The sequence below is a fragment of the Rousettus aegyptiacus genome, unplaced genomic scaffold (genome assembly GCF_014176215.1).
Source record: "Rousettus aegyptiacus isolate mRouAeg1 unplaced genomic scaffold, mRouAeg1.p scaffold_m13_p_3, whole genome shotgun sequence".
Taxonomy (NCBI): Eukaryota; Metazoa; Chordata; class Mammalia; order Chiroptera; family Pteropodidae; genus Rousettus; species Rousettus aegyptiacus.
In genome coordinates, this window is record NW_023416306.1 from 116,989,240 (window position 1) to 117,002,612 (window position 13,373).

General features: G+C 38.9%; 1 protein-coding gene and 1 pseudogene across 1 annotated transcript; one reads left to right on the forward strand and one right to left on the reverse strand.

Moving 5' to 3' along the window:
• Positions 1–744: 744 nt before the first annotated feature.
• CATSPER2 (cation channel sperm associated 2) lies at positions 745–13,358 on the reverse strand. The gene is made up of 13 exons (XM_016145005.2): positions 13,091–13,358; positions 12,475–12,621; positions 11,803–11,976; positions 11,552–11,620; positions 8,461–8,633; positions 7,798–7,953; positions 7,394–7,518; positions 5,879–6,057; positions 5,566–5,665; positions 5,173–5,220; positions 2,770–2,990; positions 2,243–2,410; positions 745–881 (listed from the first exon to the last, which is right to left on the reverse strand). Exons 2-13 carry the CDS (start codon positions 12,617–12,619, stop codon positions 850–852), a joined length of 1,590 nt encoding a protein of 529 aa, XP_016000491.1. The 5' UTR covers positions 12,620–12,621; positions 13,091–13,358; the 3' UTR covers positions 745–849.
• On the forward strand, positions 948–1,066 carry LOC118600523 (annotated as a pseudogene).
• Positions 13,359–13,373: the final 15 nt, after the last annotated feature.

The window sequence follows — 13,373 nt, forward strand, 5'->3', positions numbered from 1 at the left end:
TAATCTTTACTTAATTTAAAAAATTGAGATATAATTCACATAACATAAAATTCACCATTTTAAAGTGTACAATTCAGTGTTTTTTATCGTGAGGATACATATGAATTAAACACTCAAAAAGTGTTTATTTAATAACGCTTCTAAAGACTCAAGTCGTCCAACAATGAAATGGGATCCCTTCTAGATAATAAATCCCCAGTAATTAGAAAAACACTAAGCATCAGCTGGATAATCCTCCTTTCGGTGATGTTCTAAAAGGTGTTCTGTTTTGATGGCAGATAGATTAATTCTGAGGTCAAATCTATGAGATACTTACTGATTTAAACACTCCCACAAAGTAAAATCACTGCCCTGAGCGATGGCAAGGAAATGGAACGAAGGGACTGTTGGTCCACAAACAGGTGAAAATCATGTTTGATTAAAGTTAATGATGCATAGCAGAATATTCATAAGAATAGGCAATGGAAACAATAGTTCTCAGTTACACTGTGTTCTTACCCCAACCCCCCAAACAGAGAGGCCTCTATACGCTGGGGAAGGAGAAGGTGAAATTAGGACTCTATCAGGAAGCAGCGGTTACAGGCAGGGTGGGAACTATAGTTACAAAGTCAAAGAGTCAGCCTGAGCAGCTGTGGAAAGGGTATAAAGCCAAGAACCAAATGCCCCATTGACATCTAAACTAAATTTTTCATCTGACCTTATACCTTTCAGTATCCCATATGTCTCAGAAACAGGACACTGAGCAATTATTAGTAGTATTTATTAGACATTTATACTTTGAATTCTCCATTTCCAACTATTCTCTTCATGATCCTTTGCCAAAGGTATCGAAGCCATCCATTTTCAGCTTTACTTGTCTTCAAAGTTCATTAGTGCTTGCACTGTGAAAAAACAGATTATGAGGCTGGAGAGCTAAGACTGTCCAGAACACACAAATGTTTGGTAAAGTCTACTGCCATGCCCCTCTGAATGTGCCTGATCTTGTCTGATCTCGAAAGCTAAGCAGGGTCAGGCCTGGTTAGTACTTGGATGGGAGACTACCTAGGAAGATCAGGTGCCGTAGGCGTTAAAAAAAGAAAAGTTTGGTGAAGACCCTGCTGTTCTGGGTTCCCACACAAATTTTTACTAATCTTTAAGCCATATGTATTATGCCAACTATAATTGAAAAATGAATTTTTAAAATTAAGCCATATGTGTCTATACTCTTTGCCATAGATGAATTAATCAGAATTAAATAAGCTGCCTTACTCCTTTCTTTCAGTTTTCTCTCAAGAGAACGAGTGGGAAGATAGGGCTGAGGACAACTGGAAAGAGCAGGATTAACCTTAGGCAACACATTGAAGTAGGTGAATGTGAACTTTGATGAATATCTTTGACATCCTGCTCTAAATTCCATGTTACAATGTTATAAATTCCTCTCATTGCCCTTCTGTGCCCACCACATACACACATTCCTCTTCCGTAAATTATTTCACACTGGATTGATTTTAGCTAGCTAAGAGGAAGATAACACTAATACACATTAATTTGTAAAAAAGGCCCCCTAACTCTTGTAGATTTTATTTTTTAGAGGGAAAATTTATTAATCCAAGTTAATCTCCAAGTGGTGAAATTTCAAGTGAGAAACTTAGGGAAAATAATTTTGAGCAGGTAGTTCTCCACTGAACTCTGACTCTGCTGTTTAAATCACATACTTCCCTTTGCCTCAGCTGACACTAGAAGGTGCTAAAAGGAGTAGAAGTCTATAATTCATAAACCTCTTTCGGGGATTGGGGGCAGTGGGTACTTGTGAGCTTTCTGCTCACTATCTAATTCCCATAGCTATCAGTCATTATGTATATATAAGCCCCAAATCTTAAGCCTGAGGCCCTACTATTCAGGTCTGAGAAGAAACATGTACGAAAGAGGGCAGGCTGTCCAAATTGAGCAAGAGCCCCTCTTGCCTTAACTGTCAATGACTGGAACACTCTCCTCTTTGGAAACAAGCTCTCAGATCTCAAAGTAGCAGTCCCCTACTGGAGAGGCAAAATTGTCAGGTTCTCTCTAGATTAGAAGAAATTAGGATATATGCCCAGACATATGCTCAGAATGGAACATGTCAAACCAAGGATTTTTTAGGTGTGAGGTAGAAATTCAGAGGCTGAGATACCAAAACAGTGGACACCCTCTTCCTTATCTTCAGTTATATATGCTATTCCAAAGTGCTTAACTCCTGGTCCCTACGATTGCCCTAAATCCATACCTGCAAATTCTTGCAACCGTTTACGCTCCTCTAGGTTATACTGAAGCTTTTCTAGCAACTCGAAATATCGGAAGAGTGAATCTCTAGGCCAAACAACACGTTCATCCTGATCCATGTCCATTAGTCCAGGCAGATTCTGGTGCACGTGAGTCTCCCAGTCTAACTGACCTAAATGGAGGGATTCTTTTTTAAAAGATATACAGATCTGTGGAAGCTGGGAAAGAGCTGATAAATCCTATGGTGGTATGTGGGGAAAGCAGGAATGAAAGAGAAAACAGGAAGCAGTGAGGGAAAAGGGTACATCACCAAGAGATCACTTTTTCAGTATGCAAAGACAGCCACAGCCACACTTATCCAATGTGACGCAGAAGTACTGGGAAAATGAAGAAGCACAAAGAAAGTAACTAAGGGCAGAAAATCAGACTGGTAGAGAAAACTGGGAAGTAGGTATAATGGGAGAGCTCCTATTAAAATTAAGATGTCTCCTAGAGGAGTATGAATTCAAATGGAAGAAACCCTCTGCTTACCAATAGAGTCCGCAGCACGTTTGGATTCAGAAGAAGAGGAAAAGAAGGAAGACAAAGATGAGGAGGACCAGGAAGAAGAAAAGGAAGAGCAAGATGAAGACTTTTTCATTTCTTGTTTTGATTTTGACTGATATAATTCTGAATTCTCTTCGATGGCAGTATTTTTAGACACTTGAAAAACTTTCAATCTGTCCAGAGATTCCCCACGTTGACTGTTATCTCTAAAAGTGAAAGGGGAAATTTTATTGCTTCAAATACATCTATGAGAGATGGTTAGCACTTTTACTATTCTGGTCCTGGCCCTGGCCATCCCCTATAGCTAATATTAAGAATATGAGGGGCAAACTTCTCATTGTATGTACAATTTATTTTATATACAAATCCCAAATCTAAGCTTAAGTACTTCCAACCTCAATTATCCTATGTGTTATATGTTAGTGCCCCTCACCACATAGGTTCTGTGCTCAGCCTTACTGAGGCTTCCACATTCCGTACCCCACCTTATTTTGCCAAGCGGTAGTTCTCCACTGCATGGCCCTATGCCTATTAACACCACGACTAAAGCCTTTGCTCATGTGATTCTATTTCTTAATAGTGGAGGGCCCCTGGGCTCAGCTCATGGTGTTTTTATCTTCTCCATTTACAGTCACTCCTTTGGTGATCTCATCTGAGTTTAAATGCCTACTAAATGCACGTTTAAACCTCTAGTCCAGACCTTATGTCTCAATCCAGACTTGTAATATGCAACTTTTACTCACATATGGCCACTCAAATGTCTAATGGAAATATCGAATTCAACCAAAACTGAACTGTTTGCCAACCAAATCTCCTCCATCCACAGCCTTCTCCATCATAGCTAGTCCATCCTGCCGGTTTTTAGTCTAAGACTTTGGAGTCATCTTTAACTCTTCTCTCATACCCCTACATCCAATCCATCAAGAAATCCTGTTGATTCTACCTTCAAAATATATCTTTTTTCTCACTGGTATCAGTGACACCAGTCTGGTTGGAGCTATTATTGCCTCTTGTCTGGATAGCAGAATAGCCTCCCAATTCATCTCTCTTCTCTTTTCCCCGTTCTTCTACAGTCTTTCATCGACACAGTAACCAGGATAAACCCTCTTAAATGTAAAACATTTCATGTCATTGCTCTGCTCTGTCCCCCATTTCACTCAGAGTCAAAGCCCAAATCTCTCTGCAACACCCCCCACAGCCTTACAGGATCTCTCTGACCTCATCTCCTATCACTCTTTCCTCTGCTCACTTTGCTCCAGTCACAATGGCTTCCTTGCTGTTTCTCAAACATATCAGGCATGCTTCTAGTTTAGGACCTTTGTACTAGCTGTTCCCTCTGCCTATGACATAACACTCTTCCCATAGACATCTACATACTAATCCTCTCACCTACTCCAAGTCTTTGCTCAAATGTTACCTTTTTAGTGAGGCTACCCTGACTACCTTGTTTAAGATTACAAACCACCTACAACTCCCACGCTATACTCCACTCCCCCTTACCCTATCCTACTTATTTTTTCATAATGCTTATCATATTTTAACATATTAATATACTTGTTTAATATGTTCATTTTTTATTGTCTCTTTCCCCTTACTAGTATGTAAATTCCATGAGAGCTGGCATTATTGTCTATTCTGTTCACTGATAGGTCCCAAGCATCTAATGAGTATTAAATAATTATTTGTTGAATGGATAAATGAGTTTCTTATTTCTCTTTCTGGTCTCTTATCCACTGCTGAACACTAGGGATATAGAATAGCATCTGTTTTATAGCAGGTACTTGTATGAATTTCCTGTGGCTGCTGTAATTTGTGGCTACAAATTACCACAAACTTGGTAGCTTAATACAACAGAAATTCATTCTCTCACAATTCTGGAATCCAGAGTCTGAAATCAAGGTGTTGGCAGAGCCATATTCCCTCTGGAAGGTCTAAGGGAGGAGATTCCTTGCTTCTTCTAGCTCTGGCAGTTAGTCGCCTGGCATTCATTGGCTTCCTTTAGCTGTGGTTGCATCACTCCAATCTCTATCTCCATCTCACATTCCCTCCTATTCTCTATCTATGTCTTCTCCTCTTTTGTCTCCTATAAGGATCCTTGGCACTAGATTTAGGGCCAACATGGCTAATTCGGGATGATCACATCTCAACATCCTTAATTGTATCTGCAAAGACCCTTTTTAAACCAAATAAGTTCATGTTCACTGGTTTCAGGGGTTAGGACATGGGCATATCTTTTGGGGGGGCTACCAGTCAACCCACTATAACAAATAGTTATTAAATTAATTAATTCTCTCTCAAAGCCAACATTCATCTTTGGTTTCCTACCCTCTCCTCCTTCATGTGTGTCCATCCCAGTTCATATGCACATTCCTAACCTGATATACATACATTTTGCTAAGGCTTGACCTCAGTGCCTCAGGCGACAGGTTTTGTCTCCTGCAAAGCAAAAACAAAACAAAACACACAAAAGAATGAAGAGATTTATACTGAAACAGGAATGTTGCAAGAAAAAAAGGAAATAACTCAGATCACGAAGTGGAAAAAAAAAAAACTGAGCAAGAATAAATTGTAGTTAAGGGGTTAAAAAGAGAAAAAGAGTAGGGAAGCCCCAACAACAGATAAAAGAATCAGGCAAAATTCTAGAGTTGGGAAATTCTAACCCTGGGGCAAATCTTCTGCCACAAAGGGAAAAAATGGGGCCAAGGCCTAGAAGTAGAAACAGGGAATGAGGTCAGGAAACTTTTGAGAACTAAAATTGCGTTTGAAAATAGGAAAGCAGACCTCTGGATAATCTGCCGCTTGAATATGTCAGCTTTGTGCTGAACCTCCAGGTGTGTCATCTCCTCGTTCAGCTCATTCCTGATACTCTGAAAGTTAGTAACTGCCCCGAAGGGCCATTAGGTGTAGGGAAATGGTGGTGACCAGACCTGGGGAGAAGGCTTGGATGGGGAGAAACCAAGGGAAATATCCATCACGGGCCCCAAACCATCCTGCTATTTCAGGTTTTCTCTATCCGTAATTTACCATTCCTAGTTTTCACTCTAATTTCTTTCCAAACACCCCTTCTACAAAATTTCACCTCTTCTATGCTTACCCATCATGGCTACTATGATATTTCGAAAGATAATGGAACCAAGTAACAACGAAAGGATGACATAGATGCTGCTGAAGGTGCGGCTGACTTCAGGCACCAGCCAGATATCCTGAAGCAGTGCATACCAATGATCCATGGTGAAGAGAATGAATACTGTCACTAGGGAATTCGGCAGGTCCCTAAAGGAAAAGGAGGTGTGTGTATAGATAGAACAGAGATCTAAACCTCTCAGAAACAGTATCATTCTCACTCTTTTTTCATTCTCACTCTTAAAGCAACATAAGAACATTTCTTTGTTTGCTCTGACTTTGGCTCCTTTTCTACCATACTCTATTTTTTAGTTAATCATTCTTCAGTTTGAGGTTGTTTGATTAGGTTTTCCTTTATCATGAATAATCTATGAATTTCACTTACTATTCCTTTAGTACCTGGGGCATAGTAGGTAGTCACTACATAGGTACTGAATTTTTTAAAAAATGAATCACCAACTACATATCATTATTTGTAAGTTCATACTCCACTTTCCTATGGACTTCATCTAACAGAGATCATTTACATATTTAGCAAACATCATTCCTATGTAGTTCATTGGTATGAACTGATGGTCAAGTAAATGGATAGATTTGTGACATAAACATGTGATCTCAAACAATGAATGATAATGCATATGTCACAAAAGGTTTCAGGAAGGTATCTACATTTTCCTTCTCTCCTTCTCTCCATATGCGATTTGTTGAAAACATCAAAGCCTGAATAATATCGATTCTAAGACTTTCCTAACTTAATACTCTTACGAAATTACTAAGAGAGACCTGAGAGGTGCTGACAGGATTGGATTCCAATCCATAAATAACATTATCACCTCTAAATCCAAATTGACTTACTACTAGCAATTAGTGTTCTCTAGACAAAGATCTTATCAGGATTTTACTATTGAATAAGTATAGGTATGTTACCTAATGGTCACTAGTTTTACCCCAATCTCCAAGTGTGGGGATTCATTGTTTGGGATCACATATTTATGTCACAAATCCATCCATTTACTTGACTGTCAATTCATAGCAATGAACTACATAGGAATGATGCACTCTCCATACCTAGAGATTGGGGTAAAACCAGTGACATGTTTGAGAGTCATAGTAACATTTACTATCACTTACAATGTGTTAAATACTATGTTAAATGCTTATCTTACACTCTTATTCTCATTTTTCAAAAAAGGTAACTGAGGCATAGAAAGCAGAGCTTAACCACTGCAATGTACTGCTATTTCAAGATGGTTAATGAGGGTGCATTTGAATTTGCAGAACCCACAGCCAAATATGGAACTAGCTGTCCTATCCTCAAAATCAGAGTGACTACCACTCACTATTTCTTTTTCTATGTCTCTCCTTACTGTGTTCTATTCTAATTTATTACAATAGACTGTACTTTTTGTATTACTATTTGAACTAGCTTCCCAGTCTCTTGCCCAAATTCTCTCCCCCAACCCAGGCTTCCCCCCATCCTGCCTACGAGAAGAACACGTGGTACTTCAGGTCCTGGCGAGATGAACGGGTGTAATTCTCGAAGAAGTAGACGCCGGTCACAGCAAAAATGTAGAAGAAGATGATCAGCAACAACAAGAGGAAGGTCATGCTCTAGAGGCCATGACCTCAAGTCAGAGCAGGGCCAGACTTGGCTGATCTCCACCTACAGCCCAGTCAAGCTCACCCTGGCAACCCCCCACCAAACCCTCACTTCCAGTCCTGAACCCAATCATCTCTAGACCACAGAGGCTTGACCCCAGACCTTTTCTCATCCAATAATAAATCACAGGGTCTTTCATTGCCTTCATTGACCCACCCAGACTTGTTTCATGTTAAACTCCCATGTTTATCTACTTTGCCCACCTGGTTTAGCTGCTACAGTCAAATCACCTTGAGGGCCCTGACCAGGGCCAAAATAATGACTCGAATTTGACGAAATCGTGCAAAGAGTTTGAGAGACCTTAGCACCCGACAGATCCTCAGCAACTGGAGCCATACAGACTCGCCTTTTACTCCTACCAGCACCACAACCTCAGGAAGCAGGGACTGTGGGAAACACACAGATTATGAGTAAAATATACCCAAAAGCACCCACGCACAGTTGCCCCTTCTTTACTCATCTTCATAGTTCTTTGGACATTATCCGTCGAATAATATTCTCTGGGGATTGCTTCATTTTCAGCTTTTCTGTACTAAATTACTTAAAACTCTTTATTTCAACTTTCAGACATAAAAAGGAGATAAATATAGTGCTTATCTCATTGGGCTGTTGTGAAGCTCAAATGAGAAAATACATGTAGAACAGAACAGTATCTGGCACTTAGTAAGTGCTTAGTAACTGGCAGATGTTATTGTTGGGGTTAACATTGTAGTTAGATTCTGCCTTGTTCCTAATACCAACTCCTGCAATGACTGACTTTCACTTTTAGAGAGAAAAAAAACCAATATGTGTTCCTTCCTGTGATCTAATTTTCTTAACTTTTCTTGTCATTTTGATTCATCTAGGCATATTCTTCAGCCCACTAAACTAATCCTCAGGTTATCTATCCTTACCAATACTGTGACAACAAAGTCAAAGACATTCCAGGCATTCTTCCAGAAGAGGAAAAAACTGGATAGCCACATAAGAAGGATTTCCAAGATGAAAATAAGCAAGATGAACCAAGCTGCTACCTCCAGACTCAGCTTCAGTGGCAACAGTTTGATATTTGTGGATTCGAGCAATTCTGTGAGAATAGATCAAGGGATGAATAAAGGTTAAGGAAGTGGGAAGGTAAATGATAGAGGATGATCACAATCTCTGAACTGTTATAAACCACAGTTGTGCCAACAGCTATTCCATCTTTCTTTGAGTTTCTCAACACTGTTGTTGCTTCAACCCATGAAATATAGGAGAGGACAGAACCGAATGAAAAATAGCTACGACTCATCTCTCCTGTTGTTATCTTGCCTTCCCATTCTGGGGTCACACAGACACCAAGGGATTGATCTCTTAATTACCACCAACCCTGTATGCTGTACTACTGCTCAGGTCCCAAACTTCACAAAGAAGCAATGGACCTTAAGAATGGAATGAAAATGCAGGGCCATGATATGTACAGTGCTTTGTAAGGGATGTAGAAACAAGAAGCCAGATTAGTAGAGTATATTGAATTATAATAAGAAATTACTTGGTTCTTTATTTGTTAGCTTTTAAAACATTCCCTTTCTTCTCTGTCTAAAGCTGACTTGGTAATGCAAAACAAACTGAATCCTATTCTTTCCCTCTAAACCTTATCATTTGCTAATTGTTATTCCATAACTCATTGCTTTCACCTTTCAACCCTCTTCATCGTTTTTATACATGTAATGGATGTATGTTATCCTACTGAAAAAACACTGAGATCAAAATAGTATTAAAAGCTAAAAATTTAATGTTTCCCTCTGAAACAGAATAATCTGAGAGCCTGCAAATACATTATAACTGATATGTTTGACAATTAATGACAATCAGAAGAACATACTTAAACTGCTGTGTAGATTTTGACACACAGTTTTAAATTGTTATTGCTTTTAGTAATATTTTTGGCTAATTATAATCATAATGGAAGTAAGAAACAACGCTGTTGAAAAACAACTTCATGAAGAATATAAGAATAATTCTGCAAGTTTATCTCAAGATGATCTTCATTAGATTATATAAATTGCATTCATCTGATCAAAAATTTCATATAGTACATCAAGATATTGCTAGAACCTCAAAAATCAATATAAAATTATAATTGTTATTCTCAGTTTTTTCTTAGAAATAAGGGCTATTCACACTTGCAAACGTTTTCAGAGAAAGGCTTGCAAATGATCTAAATCTTTCTTTTCTTTTTCTCATCATTTAGAAACAAAATATGAAAAATATAAAAATAAGCAACTAATATCATTGTGAAAGTAGTTTTTCTACATTTTATGCCCTAACACAAAATCAAATTTTCATTTACACTTTAACATATATCACATGTATTTAACATATAATACATGTTATAAACCTGAAACTAATGTTAGGTCAATTATTTCTCAATTTTAAAAAAGGAATGAAAATATTTAATTTAAAAAATAAAATAAAATAAAAATTATAATTGCAAAAAAAATATATTTGATCCTAAAGTCAAATTTTATGTCATTTTAAAATTCATGTGTAGACAAATCATATATTTTCTTTAAAAATAGCATGAATCACTTAAAAAATGGGAAAAGTAAAAATTTGCTCACACATAATTATTAAAATTATACGATAAACCTTAAAATATAATATGTAATAACATGCTAGCCTAAAATATTATTTTTATTTCAACTTGCTTCATTATATCATAAAAAAATGAAATAATGAAAATTCTTAAGGAGGTTTTCAATATTATATATGTATGACTGGGAAACAAAATCATTAAGACAAAAAAACTGTGGAGCTTTGATCTAGAAAACTATTTGTTAATTACTATTCTTTTCCCTATCTATAACAAACATTCTTTGTGATCTGGAAAATTGCCTTTTAAAAGTCTAAGCAAAGTCTTAATGTTTATTACATGAATTAGTCAGTTCAAAGAAATCTGTTAGTCACAAATTATTATCCCTCCTGTCTTTCTACCAGGAGAATGTACTTAATAAGACATAATTTTCACGAGTTTGCCAGGTACTTCCCACCTGGGCAATCCACCTATCCTCTGCCACAGTGATCATGTTTCATATTCAGCTGTTTTACCAAATAGAATAGTTAGTACTATTCTATTTTGATTTGTCCATTAGATTCAGGGTATCCTGTACAGGTACCGCTACTTACTTTATTCCAAGGATTAAGACTATATCCCTAACCCCAACAAGGCGAATATAGGCCAATGTTCAGACAAGAAATAGGAAATGTGGGTGACTTATTTCAAAAGCCTCCCCATTTGGGGAGGCTATAAAACACTTTAAAATATATAGTACACCGTAGTGGGTCAATGACATCAATTATTGTGGTATATTTAAATATCTTTGACCTGATTGCATCAAAACTGTTTTAAAGTGGGAAACTTCGCCAAAACAGTAAAACAAGGGTGTGCTTTTACTATCCGTTTTCTCTTCTGAACAGTTTGTTCAAGATGTTAATCAAACGAGCTCACTGATTCTTCAGATTCATTTTATTGTTAATATATTTCCTATAATTTATAACTGGTTTTAGAATTATAATCTTTAAGTCATTTTTTTGGCTCATCTAATACCTTAGTTGTACCTAACTTTACATACTTCATGAGATTTCTTACTTGTACTTAATCTTTCTAAACATATCTGTAAAAATGTAAGTATTGAATCATTCATTGATAGGCACCAATATCTCTAAAAGGTTAATCCAAACAAAGTTAGACTAAACCAACACAAGAAATATAACTGGTCTTTACATCTCCAGTTCCTTGTGAGTCTATTACACCCTCCTTCTAAGTGTCTAGACTACCTTATATCTACACTCTCGAGAACCCTTCAAATGTTCCCAGATCTCAGCAGTTGCACAAATCCTACTCCAGAAGACAATATAATTATGCCTATCACAATTTGAGTAACATTTAAAAATGTAGAATAATCAATTTAAAGAAAAAAAAATTCCCATCCACTTCCTCTTTCACTTAATGTCAATTCTCACCTATTTCAACCATAAGGACAATTGTATTCAAAAAGATGAGGAAGATGATGAAGTTTGTGAAGAGAGGACCTGTTTTCTCTTAAGGAAACATACAGAGTGGAGTTCTTTCTGATTCCCGTAGGTGAAATAATAGGAGCGAGGATAGAACCCGTGAAAATGGAGTTTGGAAAGGGATAAATAAGTCATTAGGCAGATGATGAGGCAAGAGACGGTAAAGCCCTGGGATAAAAATGAGTGGCATTAAAGGATACGCTCAAGGACCCATCCAGCCCACAAAGAAAGAGGTGGCAGACGACTGCAGCGCACTCGAAGCCTGCTCATCAGTCTCTGGCCATGTGTAATCCGTTCTACATGGCGAGGCTTTATGGAGAAGCTCACGAGCTGGTGTTGATCTCCCAACATAAGTTTCTTCTGATGGGAAGAATCTACACCAAAAATAGAAGGACAGTAGATAAAGAGAAGTTTTGAGGGAATATGAAGAGCAGGTAGGATTGGGAGCAGGGATACTGATTACATAAGGGGCCTCCTACTGCAGGAGCTTGCCTAACTGCTCCTTCCCACAGCAACTAACATTAATTTGGAGTAAGAACTAATGTAATGCTCATGATCAACACCGTCCATGCCCAAGAATCAAGGCAGCAGGTTCAACCCTCAAAGTTTTAAGTGTCTGGTGGAAACTTTCAAGTCAGCCAGGGCTAATCATTATCCTAGGCCTAAAGGTGAGTGACATAGGTTCTATCTCCTGTATTCAAAGAGTTTGTTATAAAGCCTTTGATTTATCAAGTCTGGTGTAACCTCCAAACTAGCAACCAAATCAATCTCCTGAATTTTCCATCCTTAAAATTGGCTCTCTGCTTCCTACTATTTTGGAAGGTGTGGATGGGAGTCTTAAATTTCTTCTAGTGAAGAAACAGGCTGCTGACCAAGTATCTCTCGGATAGTGTGCCGTGGCACAGCTTGGCTCAAGCCTTGCAGATGTTCGATGAGCGAGAAAGTATCAATGAGCCGAGAACGAATGGCATCAGCTCGGGGTAGCTGCATATGTCCATCCGGGTGGTAGGTAGCCATATCTGTCAAGAAAATGTATGAATCGAGTATGATTTCATTCTTGGAGTTACACCAAAGATTAGAGGTTTTCTTCCCCTCCTCCCACCCATTTTGCCCTTAAGAAGACAAAAACATTGTACCAAGACTCAAAGTTTTTTGAAACAAAATGATAGAGAATACTGCGCAGTTGACTAAGTGGCCAGACACCTTCTTCACTTGTATGAGGCATTTCTAATTAAAAGCAGCAGCCACAATGGCAGGAGTCCGAGGCTGGACAATAAAGAATTCGGGCACAACAGGGACCTGATTCGGGAATCAGGCAATGGATTGAGGTGTGGGGCAGTGGGAGGGCTTGGGGTTGCTGCCGAAAGAAAAACCAAGTTAAGAGTAATTGGACAAAATGCAACAGCCTGACATTTTAAAAATGTGTCCCGTCCCTAAGCTCCCTCGGGTACCACTTCCTTCTCTCATTTCCCGCTCGGGGGGACTCACCTCAGCCCAGGCTCCCTCTCTTCCGCCCACTGAACCCTGACTTCACTCCTCCGCCTCTGTCGCCCCCTGAGCAGGATGAGCTCAGGATCGGATCCCCGCCTTACTGCGCCCCATTTCCAGCTCTACCCTGCCTGCCCCCAGGGTTTCGACACACACGGGGGCCAGCCTCAGCCCCAGCCCCGGCGCCGGCCCAAGACCCCTCCTAGCGCGCAGCTCGCCGCGGCGGTAGCTTCCTCGGCCCCGCCCCGCGCTCCGGCCACTCGGCAGTTACCAGCTGGTCCCG